Here is an 18,057-nt window from a genome sequence, read left to right on the forward strand (position 1 = left end):
CAATGGCGGCCATTTTAAAAACCAAGATGGCTACAAGTAAACTCCACTTACATGTTGCTATATATTTTTTATTTATTCTTTAATGTTTATATAAGGTATCTAAATAGGTAGAGGTATTTTAAAACTTTGTACCTATAGGACATTATAGCATGACACAGTAGGCCTAACTAAAAAACAGTATTTTTTTAGCCTGGGGGAGATGTTTTTAAAATGGCCGTAAAAAAATGGCCGTCATCATGCAGTTTCTGAATCAGGACACCCTAAGTGACTTAAAACCATCATGAAACATCGTATGTACCCTAGTTCAAGGTTAGGTCAAATTTTGGCATCTGGCAACCCGACTATATTGTTTGTTTCTTTAGGTCGCGGCCCGTGCAGTATATTCACTGCTCGTGCTAATTGTGTACTGTGTAAATATGTATGTTTCATTATATTATGAATGTAACTTAGTTTAGATTATTAATGTTTAGTTTTATACATTGAGAATATGTTACCATGGGTTATTTATTAATGTTAAAGTAATAAATATTTAATTATATGCTTGAAGTAGCGCTTATTCAATTAGTTTATCTAATTGTGTTTTCTTTATTTAATCAAGAGCAGTGGTTGCAAAACAAGGCGTCGCGCGTCGCATGCGACGTTTACTACCCTCATTTCCGACGTCTATTTTCGCCACAGTTGCTCAGACTCCAGTTTATATTTTCTTGGTTCTTGTCTGAATGTATAGCTCGGCTTCTATGGGTTAATGTTTTCAGGAAAACTTTGAGTTTCCCACGAATACAGCGTCTATAGTATAGTATAGTTTATTAGCTTTAAGCCTTACGGCTCATAGGCATATACATATACATTCAATAAACAATGATACAAACAGATAATATATACAATGGGTGATTGTGTAATTGGAGGATGGACAGTTATATATGCTTAGAACGTAAAAAAAAGAGAGTAAAGTTTGTTTTATTTAACGACGCCACTAGAGCACATTGATTTTTTTATCTTATCATCGGCTATTGGACGTCAAACATATGGTCATTCTGACACTGTTTTTAGAGGAAACCAGCTGTCGCCACATAGGCTACTCTTTTTTACGACAGGCAGCAAGGGATCTGTTATTTGCGCTTCCCACAGGCAGGATAGCACAAACCATGGCCTTTGTTGAACCAGTTATGGATCACTGGTCGGTGCAAGTGGTTTACACCTACTCATTGAGCCTTGCGGAGCACTCACTCAGGGTTTGGAGTCGGTATCTGGATTAAAAATCCCATGCCTCGACTGGGATCCGAACCCAGTACCTACCAGCCTGTAGACCGATGGCCTGCCACGACGCCACCGAGGCCGGTCAGAACGTAAAAAAGGTTGTATGTTTGAGAAATTTACCGAGATTACATAGTTCTTTTCTGTTTTGAACTGATAATAATTGTACAATTTTAAACATAGATAGTTTGAACCAATAATATTTTTTTATGTAAGTAATTCGTAAACCTGTATACAATGGACATATCAGAATAAAATGATATTCGTCTTCTATATCGTCCTTATTGCACAATTTACATTTTCTTTCAGATCTTTCTATACCATAATATCTTCCTTGTTCAATGAGCAATTGATGGGAAGATACACGAAATTTTGTAATAAGCGTGGCATAACATTCAGGAATTGATATTGTAAGATAATATTGCAAACAAAAAGTGTCTATCAGCAGTTTATATAATGTACATTTTGGAGATTTGTCTATTGTAGCATCTTTCTCTTGAATAAACTGGTCCGTTAGACGTATTTCTAAACATTTTTAAAATGAGTTAGCACTATTTACATGCTGACTACACCAAACATCTCCGAAACCTATTGATAGTAGTAAATATCTTACCTGGTATAGCCAATTAGAGGGATCCAATATTTAACTATTCTAATTTTTCGCATAATACTTAAAGGAACTCTTCCAAGTTCTGTCAAAACAACTACATTTGTGGTGCATTTCTTAACATTCAAAATTCGTTTACAAAAATCCATATGTACATGTTCAATATCATGAGCAGGATGAAAACCCCATATTTCGCATCCATAATTTAAAACACTAGAAACATAGGTATCGAAAACGTGTAACTTCGTGTCCTTATTAAGGCATAGATTATTACATATTCTTGAAATGTGATTCATACATTTTCTGCCCTGTGAAGCAATTACCCTTTGTGATATAGTAAACTTTCCATTAAAATTCAATGTCAATCCAAGGTAATTAAAACAATCAACAATTTCAATTAGGTCATCATAATATATCCATGATTCTTTAACAGTTATTTTACCTCTATTTCTGAATACAACAATTTTTGTTTTATCTATATTAACACTGATGTTCCATTTTGTACTATATGCATAGAGCACATCAAGCATCTTCTGAAGACCTTTTACTGTCTCTGATAAAAGAACAGTGTCATCAGCATACATTACAAGAAACAACGAAATATCGTGTAAATACATTGGCTATAATTACTGCTCATTGCCTTTGTTTTTAAAATATATTTTGTTTTGATTCATGAGCACAGTAGACCCAGTGATTTTCTGCGATCGCGGCAAACGGACGGAATTCCCATTGTGAAACGGAATTTACATTTGGAAACGGAATTACGATTATCCGCAAAGTTAATTTTTTTTATACTATTTTACTATTACCACACTCTGTAAACTAACGATTGACCCTTGCGCAGTACTACTGGCAAACGCTAGACTGGATTATGCGCTTCACGGTAAACCAAATGGTGACATTGGGAACCAATCAAATACTTCGCGAACGTTAGTGAAACGTTTGCTGGCTGAACTTGGGGCTGGTTTACTGCTTAGTCTGTTGCGCCTGCGCAGATGGGACAGGGTTTTTTCCAGGAGTAAGTTTAGCCAGCGGTTTGTCGTTAACGCTTGTCTTGGAAGACAGATTTTTACGCTACACATTAAACCGAATGACCATTTCTGGAACCACCCGTCAAAATGTGTTTGCAAACGTTTAGCAAAAAACGGCTGGCTGAACGTTGCAATGTTACTTTATTTCCGCTGTGTCATGCGCATACTTCAATTTGCAGACGACGTTAGATTTTCACAGAGATGAAAAAATAAATGTTTACGTTTTGTGAACCCTAACTGCAGTGCATTTAATTGTTAGACAATCATGCTTTATGTAGTTATTATAATTGTAGGCTTTGCTTTGATTTTTCGCTACTGATATGTAGGGTTATTTTGATTTAATGACAAATAGCGACGTCATATTAATTTTATTATTATTATTATTATTATTATTATTATTATTTTTTTTTTAATGAGATCATTGATTTTATATTAATTATGACACATACTTTGGAGGCTTTCACCCATCTTGAAGAGTATTCCATAAAGAAACAAAATGGCAGACGGCAGAAAACTGCATGTATTTTGCCCTATGCTGTCAACGAAGTCGACACTGGTAACATCGTTACAGTCTCGTATGTGGAATCTGTGTCACTGTAATGGGTTTTTTCACAACTTGTGTCTAAACAAAATTTGGGGGAAATGTATCGGCAATTAAAGGTTGGAGAGTAATGTATTGTAGTTGTTAACAATTTGGTTCGGACTTTAATTTGTCACAACTTGTGTTAGTTCAATTGTTAATTGCATATTGTAGTCTGAAATGGAAATGAAACGGAATTTACAAAAACATGAAACGGAAAATAGCTTGTTTTTAAAACGGAAAACCACTCAGTCATACTTGTTCTATTCTTGGGCCAACAATTTCACCAACTATATGCATTACAAGTGGACTACAATGCACAGATCTGTGGTATCAAACTCCGGCCCATGGAGCCCCCCCCCCCCCCCCCCCCCCCCCCCCCCCCCCCTCGCGTGCCCCCATTACTGAGTGTATGTAGCTCTCGATAAACCCCCAACTCCTACTCTGTCAGTTTCAACGCCTACTATTATCCTGTTCAATTATTTAGACCCATTTAAATAAAAATACATAATACATTAGCTAAATTTATTAAATATAATGCACCTACAAGAAAGGGTTACATGTTCTGTTTGTTTACATCTATGTTTAACGGAAAGATTAGACAATGCTGTTACACACTGCAAAACAATAATAACCTTGATTTAGTGAAACGAGCTATAATGGTCTTCACGTAACCTCAGATCCCAATGTTTTGATATGCAAATGACCTTAGTTATTTATAGGCGAAATAACGTGCATTCAAACGACACAGAGATTTTTAAAAAGTGGAATTAAGTCAACTTCGTGCATTTTATATGATGATTTGTATTTAAAACCTGTCGGGGTTTGGGTTTGTTTTCATGTAAATGCAAAGAAAACAAATATCGAATAGGAAATAAACGTAACATTTGCAAAACACTTTGGGTCTAAATAATTGAACAGGATAATAGTACTTCGTTTTGCAACCGCTGAAGAGTATTCTATTTTTTTGTATAAACATATTGCAGAGAGTATATTTGTATAACAAGACTATATTTGTACAACTTTAGTATCTTTTTATGCGGATATATGTATAATGGTGTTTTATATGTTTTAAGATTATTGTTATTGTTTTACAGGGTTTTGTCATAGACTACCCTCAATAAAGGACCCTATCAAATTGCTTTCGTCTGTTGTTGGCGACTGGTAATAGTAACACACGTGACAACCCCCCAAGTTTGTAAATAGACTGGATACAGTCTAATTCGGCATGGGACGTTACTCTTCGCGCGCATGCGCAATAGGAATATGAAAGAGGTATATTACACATGCGCACTTCTTCACAGCAGTATGCCAGTATGTTAGGGCTAGGATTGTCTGGCCTCCCCTGCCCACCTGCCACTCGCCGTGGGGGTCCAGCCCGGTGCGGTGGTGAAAAACTCACCCGGGTGTTGGACCGCAAACCATGATTGGTCACAAAGCTCACCCCGATCGTTAACCTTTCCTCCAGGGCTTAAATTTTTAATATTAAAATAAGTATATCATAACTTTAGAATGCCCGATCAAAAATAGTGTCAACTAAATAATATAAAATGCCAATAACACATACATATTCTTTAGGACGACACATCAAAAATAATAAAATCCCCCCAATTTAGTATAAAGTCCAAAACTTATCCCTCTTTTCAACCCCTCTCCCCCTGGTCGAATCGCTGGCCCTGCCAGGGATGAGACCGGGGGAGGGGGGGGGGGGGGGGACATGCCTGTACCCTAGTGGACATAGGCATGTAAAAACCGGTTTGAACTTGAACTTCACAGCAGTTTCCATGAGAGCTTTATAGCACGATACGTCTGTTACACGATACGTCTGTCTGCGGAGCTGTAGTTAGCGTGGTAGGAGTGCCAGCTACCCCACTCCAGTAAATTGCCAAACCTTTTAAAAAAAATCATCATTAAATTTTATTTCTATTTCTACATATCAGAATGGTGTTTTAGGCGATTAAAAAAACTAAAATGTTGTCAGACATGGTATTTTACTTCTTAATTCCTTCACACTGTTCCCATCCCTAGTAATATTGTGCTTAGAAGTATGAAAATACAGAGTGAAAAGGTTTCAAGCCAGTTCATTTTGCCCGAATATATCGATAATTTTTGCCCGAATCTGAGGATTTGCTTCAGTACTGAGGGGTGGTGGGTAGTCTCGCCCAGTTATGGCGGAACTGAGCGGCGTTCTACCACCTGTTCCTGGGTTATTACATTACATCTACTTTGCACTACTGTTCAAACATTTTGCTGTGGAATTATTTTAAGAAAACTGAATATTTAAATATTTACCAACCTGTAACCTTTGATCATTTCTGTAATGCCTTTTCCGATAGTAGCAGTGTCGTCAAAGTACTTCCGGTTATCTTCGGTAATGGTGACGACATCGTCATCGGGTAAACCGACACGTGCTTCTTTACGCGTCATCGTATACAACTACAACAACAACAGTTAGTCGTACGTCTTGTTATATATACACAGTATATAATACACACAACGTGCATGATACATACATACAAATGAGTAAAGTGCGTTTGCGTGCTTCCGACGCCCAGAACTACAACAGTCATAGTTATCATGTCATAAAGCTGTATTCTAACCAGACGCCCAGAACTACAGCTGTCATATTTATCATCTCATAAGCTGTATTCTAACCAGACGCGAAGAACTACAACAGTCATATTTATCTGCTCATAAGCTGTATTCTAACGAGACGACCAGAACTACAACAGTCATATTTATCGGCTCATAAGCTGTATTCTAACCAGACGCTCAGAACTAGAACAGCCATATTTATCATCTCATAAAGCTGTATCCTAACCTGACACCCAGAACTACAGCTGTCATATTTATCGGCTCATAAGCTGTATTCTAACCAGACGCCCAGAACTACAGCTGTCACATTTATCAGCTCATAAGCTGTATTCTAATCAGACGCCCAGAACTATAACAGTCATATTTATCATCTCATAAGCTGTATTCTAACCAGACGCCCAGAACTACAATAGTCATATTTATCATCTCGTAAGTTGTATTCTAACGAGACGCCCAGAACTACAACAGTCATAATTATCATCTTATAAAGCTGTATTCTAGCCAGACGCCCAGAACTACAACAGTCATATTTATCGGCTCATAAGCTGTATTCTAACGAGACGCCCAGAAATACAACAGTCATATTTATCATCTCCTAAACTGTATTCTAACCAGACGCCCAGAACTACAACAGTCATATTTATCATCTCCTAAGCTGTATTCTAACCAGACGCCCAGAACTACAACAGTCATATTTATCATCTCATAAGCTGTATTCTAACCAGACGCCCAGAACTACAACAGTCCGTCATATTTATGAACTCATCTGTACCCTAACCTGACACTAGTGAGGACCGGCCTCGGTGACGTCGTGGCAGACCATCGGTCTACAGGCTGGTAGGTACTGGGTTCGGATCCCAGTTGAGGCATGGGATTTTTAATCCAGATACCGACTCCAAACCCTGAGTGAATGCTCCGCAAGGCTCAATGGGTAGGTGTAAACCACTTGCACCGACAAGTGATCCATAACTGGTTCAACAAAGGCCATGGTTTGTGCTATCCTGCCTGTGGGAAGCGTAAATAAAAGATCCCTTGCTGCTAATCGGAAGAGTAGCCCATGTAGTGGCGACAGCGGGTTTCCTCTCAAAATCTGTGTTGTCCTTAACCATATGTCTGACGCCATATAACCGTAAATAAAATGTGTCGAGTGCCTCGTTAAATAAAACATTTCTTTCTTTCTTTCTTTCTGACACTAGTGGCGCGACAATATTTATATCCTAACCAGACCATAACGACAGTCTCCATTTTGAAACTGTTATCGACAGCTGAAGCCGCCAAGACAAACTTGTCTGATTGGTTAATATATTTTTGTCGCTCGTGTCGCGCGAGAAAAACAGAATTCCTATCGGTATTGTGTCATTCTTGACTAAATTAATCTGTCGCGCCGTACATGTGCGGCGAGGATATAGGCGGGTCAATATACCACCTAACCCCAAACAAATTGCAACAAAACGTTTTATGATCGTTTATTGTATTATTCGATGTGGAGTACAACATATCAAAAGTTGGACAATTTTGACACATGGGAAAATGTTTAAAAAATGATATTATCTCGCTTTCATGTAAAATTCTTTAATCTCATTGGTTGTTTGCCGTTGGACAAATCCCTTATCCCCCCCTGTGGGCGGAGCCAAATTCTCTTATACCCCGTCTGTAATTTCCAACAGTTTCCAGCCGCCCCAGTTAATGCTAAAGCAATAATTAGATTATAAATAACATTGATACTCAATCAAGTATACATAATTAATTTTATTTTTACTATAAAATACACTATTTCAATACTTTTAAAAGCTGCAATGTTGAACTCGGCCACCTAATTACGGTCGTGGTTTTATTGTATTAATGCGCGATTAGCAACAGTTGTGGGTTTTTTGTTGTTTTTTAAATATTTTTATTTTTTTTACTACATACATTTCTGATAAAAAAAAAAAAAAAAATTTATTTATTAATATCTGTTTCAGACAATTTCGTATTACAAACATTTGAAGTTAAAAACTCGTTTATCGATGGAACTATTTTTCGTCACTGGCAAGTGGTTTCGTTTGCGTCCGCGTGGTACGGCTCCGTTAATAAATTGTTAACAATTATTATCTGGCGTTATTTTGTTTATTTGGCTATATGGTTTAACATGTCGGCAAGATAAATTCGTTGTAGAAGCATGTCTCGGGGTATATGGCTTTGTATGTACCCTCTGTGTGCTCTTTTACCCCCTCGCCTTCGGCTCGGGGTAAAAGAACACACAGAGGGTACATAAAAAGCCATATACCCCTCGTGATGCTTCTACAACTTATATTAAAAAACAAGATGGCCGCCAGCAAAAAAACGTCAAAAATCAAATTGCAAGTTTGTTTTAACCTGATGTTATAATTAATGCTATTTTCATTTATGTTTATCAAATAACAATAGTTCCTGGAATGGACATTGCATTTGTACTGGTGTCATGACGTCATCAATGACGTAATCAAGGCACAACTCTGAGAATAAGCACTGCCGTCATGACATAATATCCTATCTTATTGCTTCTCAGATGCAGTCTTGTTCATCATCCTTTTCTATCATGGCTCATTTGTCATATTGTCAGTTGCCATCTCGGCAATGCCCACATATCGGCCTCGGTGGCACAGTGGTTAAGCCATCGGGCAACAGGCTGGTAGGTACAGGGTTCGCAGCCCGGTACCGGCTCCAACCCAGAGCGAGTTCTTATCGGCTCAATGGTTAGGTGTAAGGCTACTACACCCTCTTCTTTCTCACTAACCACTAACCAGCTAACAACTAACCCACTGTCCTGGACAGACAGCCCAGATAGCTGAGGTATGTGCCCAGGACAGTATGCTTGAACCTTAATTGGATATAAGCACACAAATAAGTTGAAATGCCCACATGCACTGGTGCATTCCATCTGATGCTTTCTGCAGGTACACTTTTGAGTAGTGCACCCTCCCGAACAGTTGCAGTGAATCATCTTTGGCCTTCCCTCTCCCCCGGCCTCCGTCTGGTCACACCAAGGTTCGAAATATAATTGGTAATTCTTATAACTTTTAAACTTTTCTAATATAACTTTTTTGTGGGCTGGGGCCAACCCTCCTACCCTTCCTCCTAACCTCTGGGGTATTAATTAATTTTATATTTTTAATTTAATTTTATTTTAGACCACCCCATCTAAAATTGCGTCATACTATTTATTATTTAGTTATAGATTAACTGTATATATGTTTAAGGACGCAGTCAAAATTTATTAACCTCCTCTCACCATTATTTTATTATTTTTTGGTCGTAATTTTCGAAATTTTTAAATTGTCCTTATATTTAGGTATTTCCTGTCCCGAGTCAGATCCCCAATCTTATTGGAAGCCGGACTCGAGATAGGCGTGTTCGAAACCATAGAGGTATATGAACACGTTAAAAACCTAGCCAAGCCAAGTGAATGATCTGAATAAGTACCTCTGGAGCAGGGCTTTTTGTCTGTCATCACCGGAATGAGTTTTTCACCTTCTAACTTCCATCCCCACTCAGACGGCTCCATTTCATTATTACAGCCCATCCACCCGATAATCTGATAGTAAGTCCGCAGGGAGTGAAGTTTACAGGCCGAGGTAGCAATCTTTCAGGCGTGACGAAAGACTTGGCTTTTGCACAGCATATTGTCGCTGAACTAAGAAAACCTTGTATGTGCAGTTTTGGCGATTTTCACTTTTTTATTCTTTCAGAAGCAGAAATCTATTATCTTTTTGTTGTCAAAACCTCGTACATGTCCAGGCAATGGAAAGTATAGAAAATGTCAAATACGTAAAACACGTATTTGAAAACCACTGTTGATCTGTTATGAAAACCTCGTATCTTCCAATTGGTTATGTTTACCCTATCATATTTCAACCTTTTTTTATCAGGTAACGGTAAATTGTTAGTGCCAAAGTGTTTATATTGTATATATGTACATATTATGTATTTAACTGGTGATCAAGGAAAAGCTATCATACCAGAAAAGAAGTGTAGGCCTACTAGGAATTTCCATATTTAAGGTCCAAGCCTAAAAAAAAATACAATCTTGGCGAAGATAAAGGTTTATCTAAAATTAAGCCTGGGACACATTAAGAAGCTGATTTTTTTAAATTTTATACATGGACATATAATAAAGGTGAAAAGTCCAAGTTAGGGTAGTAGCAGACTACATACATGTAATATCATTCATTGACAATGCAACACATGTTTCAATACCATTATGTAGCACAGTTATTAATTTTAATTTCATCTGATGAAGGGCAGTGCTTATATATATTCTAGACACCTAGCCATTTTATAGTCGAGGAAAGGGAGGGGTACACCCGACGCCTATAGATATAACTGTCTGCTTTGGGTTATTTTAATGGATACCTGATGTTTACTTCATGTAACATTTCAGTTTTTACGTAATGGATTCTTTGGGAAGCCACTGCACAGGTTTCATATTATCGAGTTATTAATTACGCAAACATGATGTATGGTATCTATTAATATGTAGGTTTATTTGTTTATTTTATTTTATTTTATTTTATTTTATTTCATTGCTATTGTTATTTATGTAATGAGAGCAAACATGATGATGAATCTTTACCTAAATTTCGTTTAAAATCTCTCGTTATAAAATTTCCTCCAGTTACACAGTAAATCAGATGTCATTGATAGCCCATGGAACATTTCTATTAAAATATTATCTGAATTCATGTCAATAGTCTTAAATGCGGCGAATGCTCCTGTTTGTTTGTTTTTACCTATGGGCTTCATTTCACGTGAATCCCAGTAATCTTGGGATGAAGTAAATGTTGCTGAACCTATGAATCATGTCCAAGATTTTAAACATTTTAGTTTATTCCTAAAAACGTGAGACAAGTATGTTCAGCTAAAAAGAAATGTATTACTTAGAAAATATTTATGGATAATCTTTTAAAAGACACATTTTCTAAACCATTGATGAATATTCTTGTTAGTTAACTTAAATGAACAATGAACAATTTGTATACACATTATATTTTTATACAACCTAAAAAGTGGCAGACAGCCACCCTATGGGAAACCTACCATGTAACTTTTAAGGTCTAATATACAAGGTTTATTAAAGCGTTGATACACCTAATCTATTGGTGACTCGGGGCCAGTTTCACAAAGACATTTACTGTAATCATCTGTTAAGCAATCGCTAGTACAAATGTTTTCTTTGGTCATTTTTTGTAAATTCATCATTGTGCCACATTCTTGAATGTAGCAGATAATACTAATGAACATTACAAATTTCTAGAAAATACAGTTTTAAAATGTGGCCCTTACATGTTGCAGCCTAGTCAAGAATGTGTGTAGGGTGGGGGTGGAGAGGAGGGTTCGTTGAACTGCCCCTGATTTAAGCGATTTAAAAATAAAATATTGTCCGGGGAACTGTTCTATAAACATCGCTTAGCACAGTCTACGCCCCCGCCCCTGTATAATGTCCTGCATACGTACCTGCCGGTCACTTTCATTTAAAAAAAAAAAAATTGTACCAACAGCAGATTAACAGTCAGTTAAACTAAACAACCTTTATGTTGTTGGCCCCTAACTGATTGGGCAAGACATTTTTTTTTTTAAATTAATTTTAATGAGGAATTCCTGGTCCAGCAAAGGACACCTGGCCATGTGCGAGGCTTTACTGTTGAAAATAAGGTCAAGTACACATGGCAAGTACGCTAACTGATTCAGGGACGCGTTCCATGAAGCGATCTTAGCGTTAAGATCACCTTAAGCACAGAATATATAATGTTACATTTAAAACCTCAGGGTAAGGCTTTAGAAACAGTGAAATATAGCAAAATAAGGCATTGGCGGCTCTTTTTTAATGTCAGATTGGTTTTGCTTTCCCGTGCTCCATTTCTGTCCAACTTTTAATATGTTATTCAGTATGTCTTAAAGTACAAAAAATGGCAATAAAACGTTCTGTTGCAATTTTGTTGATGTATGGGTATTTTGACGCTATATTGCGATTGAAATCAATGGTTTCTAAAAGAAGAAAATTGCTGTCATTGCTCACGTCGCTCGCGCCCGGTTAGAATACAGCTTACATAGTGTGGCATCTTTATATTAAACACTTCTGTCCTGCATAGGCAGTGGCTTATAAAAGCGGACGCGTCGGAGAGGGGTTTTTTTTAGAGGGGGTTGGGGGGGCAATAGTCATTATCGTTATCAAGCAAGGAACTCGATACGTCTAAGTGGGTCCGGGGCATGCTCCCCAATGATTTAGTTTACATTGGGTGGCTATAAACGTGATTTCTTTACATCTGAATCACAAGATTAGCCATTTGTAAACAATAATTTGTTTATCATTTTAAGGATTATTTGGCGCAGCATTATAACCCAAGAATGTTTAGTTTGTTTTATGTAGATAGCTTTAGACCCCCCCCCCCCCCCTCCACACACACATACGCTCCGACGGCCCTGAAAATAGCTTTTTGTTCAAGGCCGATTTCTCAAAATTCTTGCACGATAAGCACACCTTTGACGTTTTGACGTGTCTCGATCATTCTGTGTTGCAGCGTACAGCGGTCGTACGAAGACCACACGAACTGCCAGTCTGCGCCTTTCACAGATAGTTTGCATTTCTGTGTAACAGCTATTATAGTCCTGTTCAATTGTTTAGACCCTAAGTGGTTTTGTTTTCAAATGTTACGTTTAATTCCTATTCAATCCTTGTTTTCTTTACATTTGCATGAAAACAAACCCAAACCCCCGACAGGTTTTATATACAAAATGCACGAAGTTGACTTTTTTCCATTTTACAAAAATCTATGTATGCTGTGAATGCACGTTCTTTCTTCTATAAACAGTGGCGTAGCCCGGGAGGGGGGGGGGGGGGGGGGGGGGGAAACCAGATATCCCACTACTCAATATCATTGTTTGCTTGGATGCCATGTCCCCCCCCCCCCCCCAATATAAAATCCTGCCTACGCCACTGTCTATATAAATAACTAAGGCTATTTGCATAATAGAAGCATCGCTCTATAGTCTGTTTCAAACTAATGTTCTTGTTCACCTTCCTAGCGGAATATATTGTACATGTAGTATGACCTATATGAAAAATGAAAACTTATCCCATCCACCTGTTCAAAAGCAAAAACGGGTTTGGGCCCCCGCTTTTAAAAAACGTCCGGATCCGCACCTGCTATTTCATTAATGTAATGTATTGATACAAAATTAAATAAGTTTGGGTGCTATTGGGGATAAAACACTGTAAGTAACTATAAGATAGGTTGATACATTATGACTGTCAGGTAGTATGTCCATGAATAATATATAATATTTATTATTTAGTATTGTACGGGTAAGTGTTCATCTGAAGGCCACGTTCCCTTTTAGTGAGGGGGGGGGGGAGATGGGGTGAGGTCTTAATCTCGTGATGTTCATTGTCACATATTGCACACACACGTGGCCAGCATATTGTATACCCGCGATTGGTGGAGGTGTGGCCCTCTGCCCAACCCCACACCCACCTCTGGCGTGGCCCTCTGCCCAACCCCACACCCACCTCTGGCTTCGTATGTAGGTGTATTTTATATGGTTTTATAGTGATTGAATATTGTATACCCGCGATTGGTGGAGGTGTGGCCCTCTGCCCAACCCCACACCCACCTCTGGCGTGGCCCTCTGCCCAACCCCACACCCACCTCTGGCTTCGTATGTAGGTGTATTTTATATGGTTTTATAGTGATTGAATATTGTATACCCGCGATTGGTGGAGGTGTGGCCCTCTGCCCAACCCCACACCCACCTCTGGCGTGGCCCTCTGCCCAACCCCACACCCACCTCTGGCGTGGCCCTCTGCCCAACCCCACACCCACCTCTGGCTTCGTATGTAGGTGTATTTTATATGGTTTTATAGTGATTGACCGTGTTTTGTAATACACGTTTATATTTGTTCAATTGATAGGTTGTTTGATAGTGACTAATAATGAATGTCATGGGAATAAATTGTTTTCAGTGTTAAAGAATTAATAAATGCATTGAACGTTATATGCTTGATGGGTAGGGAGTAGCGATTTTCGATTTACCCATAGTTTACTCAAATAACAATAATGTATGGAATGTCCAGTAATAAATTTTCTGTGAACTTATATACCCTTCTACACTTGTATTTCAAGTGGTTTACACAATACTACAACAGCAAGTGCAATCATATATTATACTTCGAAAATAATGTCACTGACAATCGACTTAATATGTAAACGCAATTTCATAGTATTTTGGACTTTCAGGACCGTGTCTAGTGAAACAAGCTATAATGGCCTTCACGCAGCCTCGTATCTTAATATTTTGTTATGCAAGTAGCCTTAGTTAATTATAGGAGAAAGAACGTGCATTCACAACATACATAGATTTTTGTAAAATGGTAATAAGTCAACTTCGTGCATTTTAGACGATGAATTATATATAAAACCTGTCGGGATTTGGGTTTGTTTTCGTGTAAATGTAAAGAAAACAAGGATTGAATAGGAATTAAACGTAACATTAGAAAAACACTTTGGGTCTAAACAAATGAACAGGAGTATAGTTACAGCGCTAGGTTTGATTCAGTTAACTGCTCTGGGAATGGTAGTCCTCTATGAGGGTTGAAGGATTCGCTCGTGAGTGGCTGTCCTCCTACAGACGAGCCACTAGACAAGAGATTCGAGGAATCGACCAGAGATGTGGTCGCAATCATGGATAACGCTTTTCTCATTCAGATTTTCTGAAACGTACTTCTTAAATTTTCAAAAGAGATAATTATTATACTTTTAAAATTATTCTTCAATATCTCTCTTGGTTTTGGATCGGATAACCAAGGCAAATAATTGTTTTGAAAATTATTTTTAATATATGACATACATATCACAAATATTCTTGCCTAACTACCTTTTAACGTCTTTATACCATTTATTACCAAACTCAACCAATGTTGCATATATTGCAGAATGTGTATATAGTTTTTATAAACAACAGTTAGGTTTTAATATTTTATTGTCATAAAATATTATTAACATAACAAACACCAAAATTAGGTTTTAACATTTTATTGTCATAAAATATTATTAACATAACAAACACAAAAATTAGGTTTTTAACACCTTTATTGTCATAAAATATTATTAACATAACAAACACCAAAATTAGGTTTTAACATTTTATTGTCATAAAATATTATTAACATAACAAATACCAAAATTATTAAATATTATTAACATAACAAACACCAAAATTAGGTTTTAACATTTTATTGTCATAAAATATTATTATCATAACAAACACCAAAATTAGGTTTTTAACACCTTTATTGTCATAAAATATTATTAACATAACAAACACCAAAATTAGGTTTTAACATTTTATTGTCATAAAATATTATTAACATAACAAACACAAAAATTAGGTTTTTAACACCTTTATTGTCATAAAATATTATTAACATAACAAACACCAAAATTAGGTTTTAACATTTTATTGTCATAAAATATTATTAACATAACAAATACCAAAATTATTAAATATTATTAACATAACAAACACCAAAATTAGGTTTTAACATTTTATTGTCATAAAATATTATTATCATAACAAACACCAAAATTAGGTTTTTAACACCTTTATTGTCATAAAATATTATTAACATAACAAACACCAAACTTAGGTCTTTAACACCTTTATTGTCATAAAATATTAACATAACAAACACCAAAATTAGATTTTAACATTTTATTGTCATAAAATATTATTAACATAACAAACACCAAAATTAGGTTTTTAACACCTTTATTGTCATAAAATATTATAAACTAATTCAAAATACAAGTCCAAATGTAATCCAAACTCAGTATCCAAGCTTTATGTTTTAACTTGTTTATTCTTCTGTTTCCTCTCAGTCTGGCTATGATAGCTTTTCTTTCTATTGTTTCTGCATTACTGAGATACAAGCTGAGTGTGTCTCAATCTACAGATGTCTTTCTTCTTACTGGTTGTTCCAGCTTGGCTTTTCATAAAAGTTTTTATTTTATTTCAAACACCCAAACTGCTTCATTCTGCTGCTGTTTGTGACTTGACTTGACTAGTGGTTTAACGTGTCCATATACCACTATGGTTTCGAACACGCCTATCCTTAGTCCCGCCTCCGATAAGATCGGGGGTCCGACTCGGGACAGAAATCTACGAGTCATTGGTGATCTTGAGTGTTTTCTTGAAAGTTATTGCACAGTTTTGCACCAGGCTAACCTTTGTCCCAAAGATAAAGGTTTTAAAATAATCCGGATCATCATATCCAAGATTGGGGCTAACAGTTTTGAATAAAAATCTTTGAACCAAATCACAGACTTGTTGTATTGCCCAAGATAAAAAAAAGTACAACCTGTGTTACAATGGAGCCGACGTAGGTGATCTACAACTTCCAGACTGTGCGACTGCAAGATGAATCTGAAGTATTGTTTCCCAGCATTATTTGTGTGTGACCTGCTGAGTTAAGTGTGATTTATTAACTGCTACTTGAAGTATCTTCAGTATATTCTGAAGACACTGCAACATTTTGTATGTTATTGTTTTGTTATTACTTGCATTCTCTGGAATATTCTTGAGGAAAACGGACAACAGTTCTGTTTGACATTGTGAGCGTATTTTCCCAGGTATTTGAGTATACAAACATTTGACAGTTAGTTTGTTTCAACGTGGTTTGATGTGTAATTTTTTGGTTTTGTTTTAATTTTGTATGTTTCTCAAATTAATTCTTGTGTGTGCGTGCGTGCGTGCGTGTGTGTGTGTATTTATGTGTGTGCGCGCGTGCTATGAACTCGTTATTTTGTTTAATGTTTATTGCCGGCTAAATTATTTGTAGTTTTGGGGGTTTTGTTTTTCTTTTGCTTGAAATATATATATATATATATATATATATATATATATATATATATATGTATGTGAAACAAGTTGGATTTTTCTTTGCATTATGAATCATTAGGTATTTTATAACTGGCCAGTTAGTCATGTGTGCAGAGAAGGTGGGTATGGGGGATCGAAACCACCCTGCTTCGAGTGAATCTTTAAAAATGTATTTTCCTGAGGCCTAAACCGAACCCCGCCCTTCAAAAACTTCGCTTGTCAAAGTCTAGATCCCCTTGCACAATTTCCTGCACACACGCCTGCGATGATTAAGACAACAGTGTGCTCTAGTGGTGTCATCAAACAAAACAAAGTGTAACTTTGTATACGGTATTCAAGTTGCTACTCACCACTCCGTTATTCCTGGCGTACAGAATGATCAACGTTTCGTTGCAGACCCCGGTGAGCTTGTATTTCTGGGACAGGAGCCAGGCAAACGTCCGAGCGTTGAGCAAACTGTTCCTGATGTTTGATGACATGCTACAAATATATCACGTGTACCAATCAACAAACGTTGGTCCTCGTGTTTGAAGGAAGGAAATGTTTTATTTAACGACGCACTCAACACATTTAATTTACGGTTATATGGCGTCAGACATATGGTTAAGAACCACACAGATATTGAGAGAGGAAACCCGCTGTCGCCACTTCATGGGCTACTCTTTTCGATTAGCAGCAAGGGATCTTTTATATGCACCATCCCAAAGACAGGATAGTACATACAATGGCCCTTGATATACCAGTCGTGGTGCACTGGCTGGAGAGAGAAATAGTGCAATGGGCCCACTGACGGGGATCGATCCCAAACCGACCGCGCATCAAACGAGCGCTGTACCACTGGGCTACGCCTCGCCTCTCGTGTTTGGTGGCATGCTACAAATATATTACATGCACCAAACAACAAACGGATATTCTATAAATATGTCAAGCTTAAAAAAAAAACAATAGATGGATTACAACTAGTATTATGGGTAGAATGATGGAAATACATTTAGGCTCTATGTGCTACGTCACACTCGTCTACAGGTAGAACACAGTGACCAGTTATATGTGCTACGTCACACTCGTCTACAGGTAGAACACAGTGACCAGTTATA

General features: G+C 37.1%; 1 protein-coding gene across 1 annotated transcript in view; it reads right to left on the reverse strand.

Annotated features, from left to right (window-relative positions):
* LOC121371922 overlaps window positions 1-18,057 on the reverse strand; it is a 58,094-nt gene that overhangs the window by 21,490 nt on the left and 18,547 nt on the right. The window contains exons 4-5 of the mRNA XM_041498169.1: window positions 17,311-17,440; window positions 5,769-5,908 (exon numbers count right to left, since the gene is read on the reverse strand). Of these exons, the coding sequence (XP_041354103.1) occupies window positions 5,769-5,908; window positions 17,311-17,440 (270 nt within the window). The remainder of the gene's footprint in view (window positions 1-5,768; window positions 5,909-17,310; window positions 17,441-18,057) is intronic.

This window comes from Gigantopelta aegis, chromosome 4 (genome assembly GCF_016097555.1).
Source record: "Gigantopelta aegis isolate Gae_Host chromosome 4, Gae_host_genome, whole genome shotgun sequence".
NCBI classification, from domain to species: domain Eukaryota; kingdom Metazoa; phylum Mollusca; class Gastropoda; order Neomphalida; family Peltospiridae; genus Gigantopelta; species Gigantopelta aegis.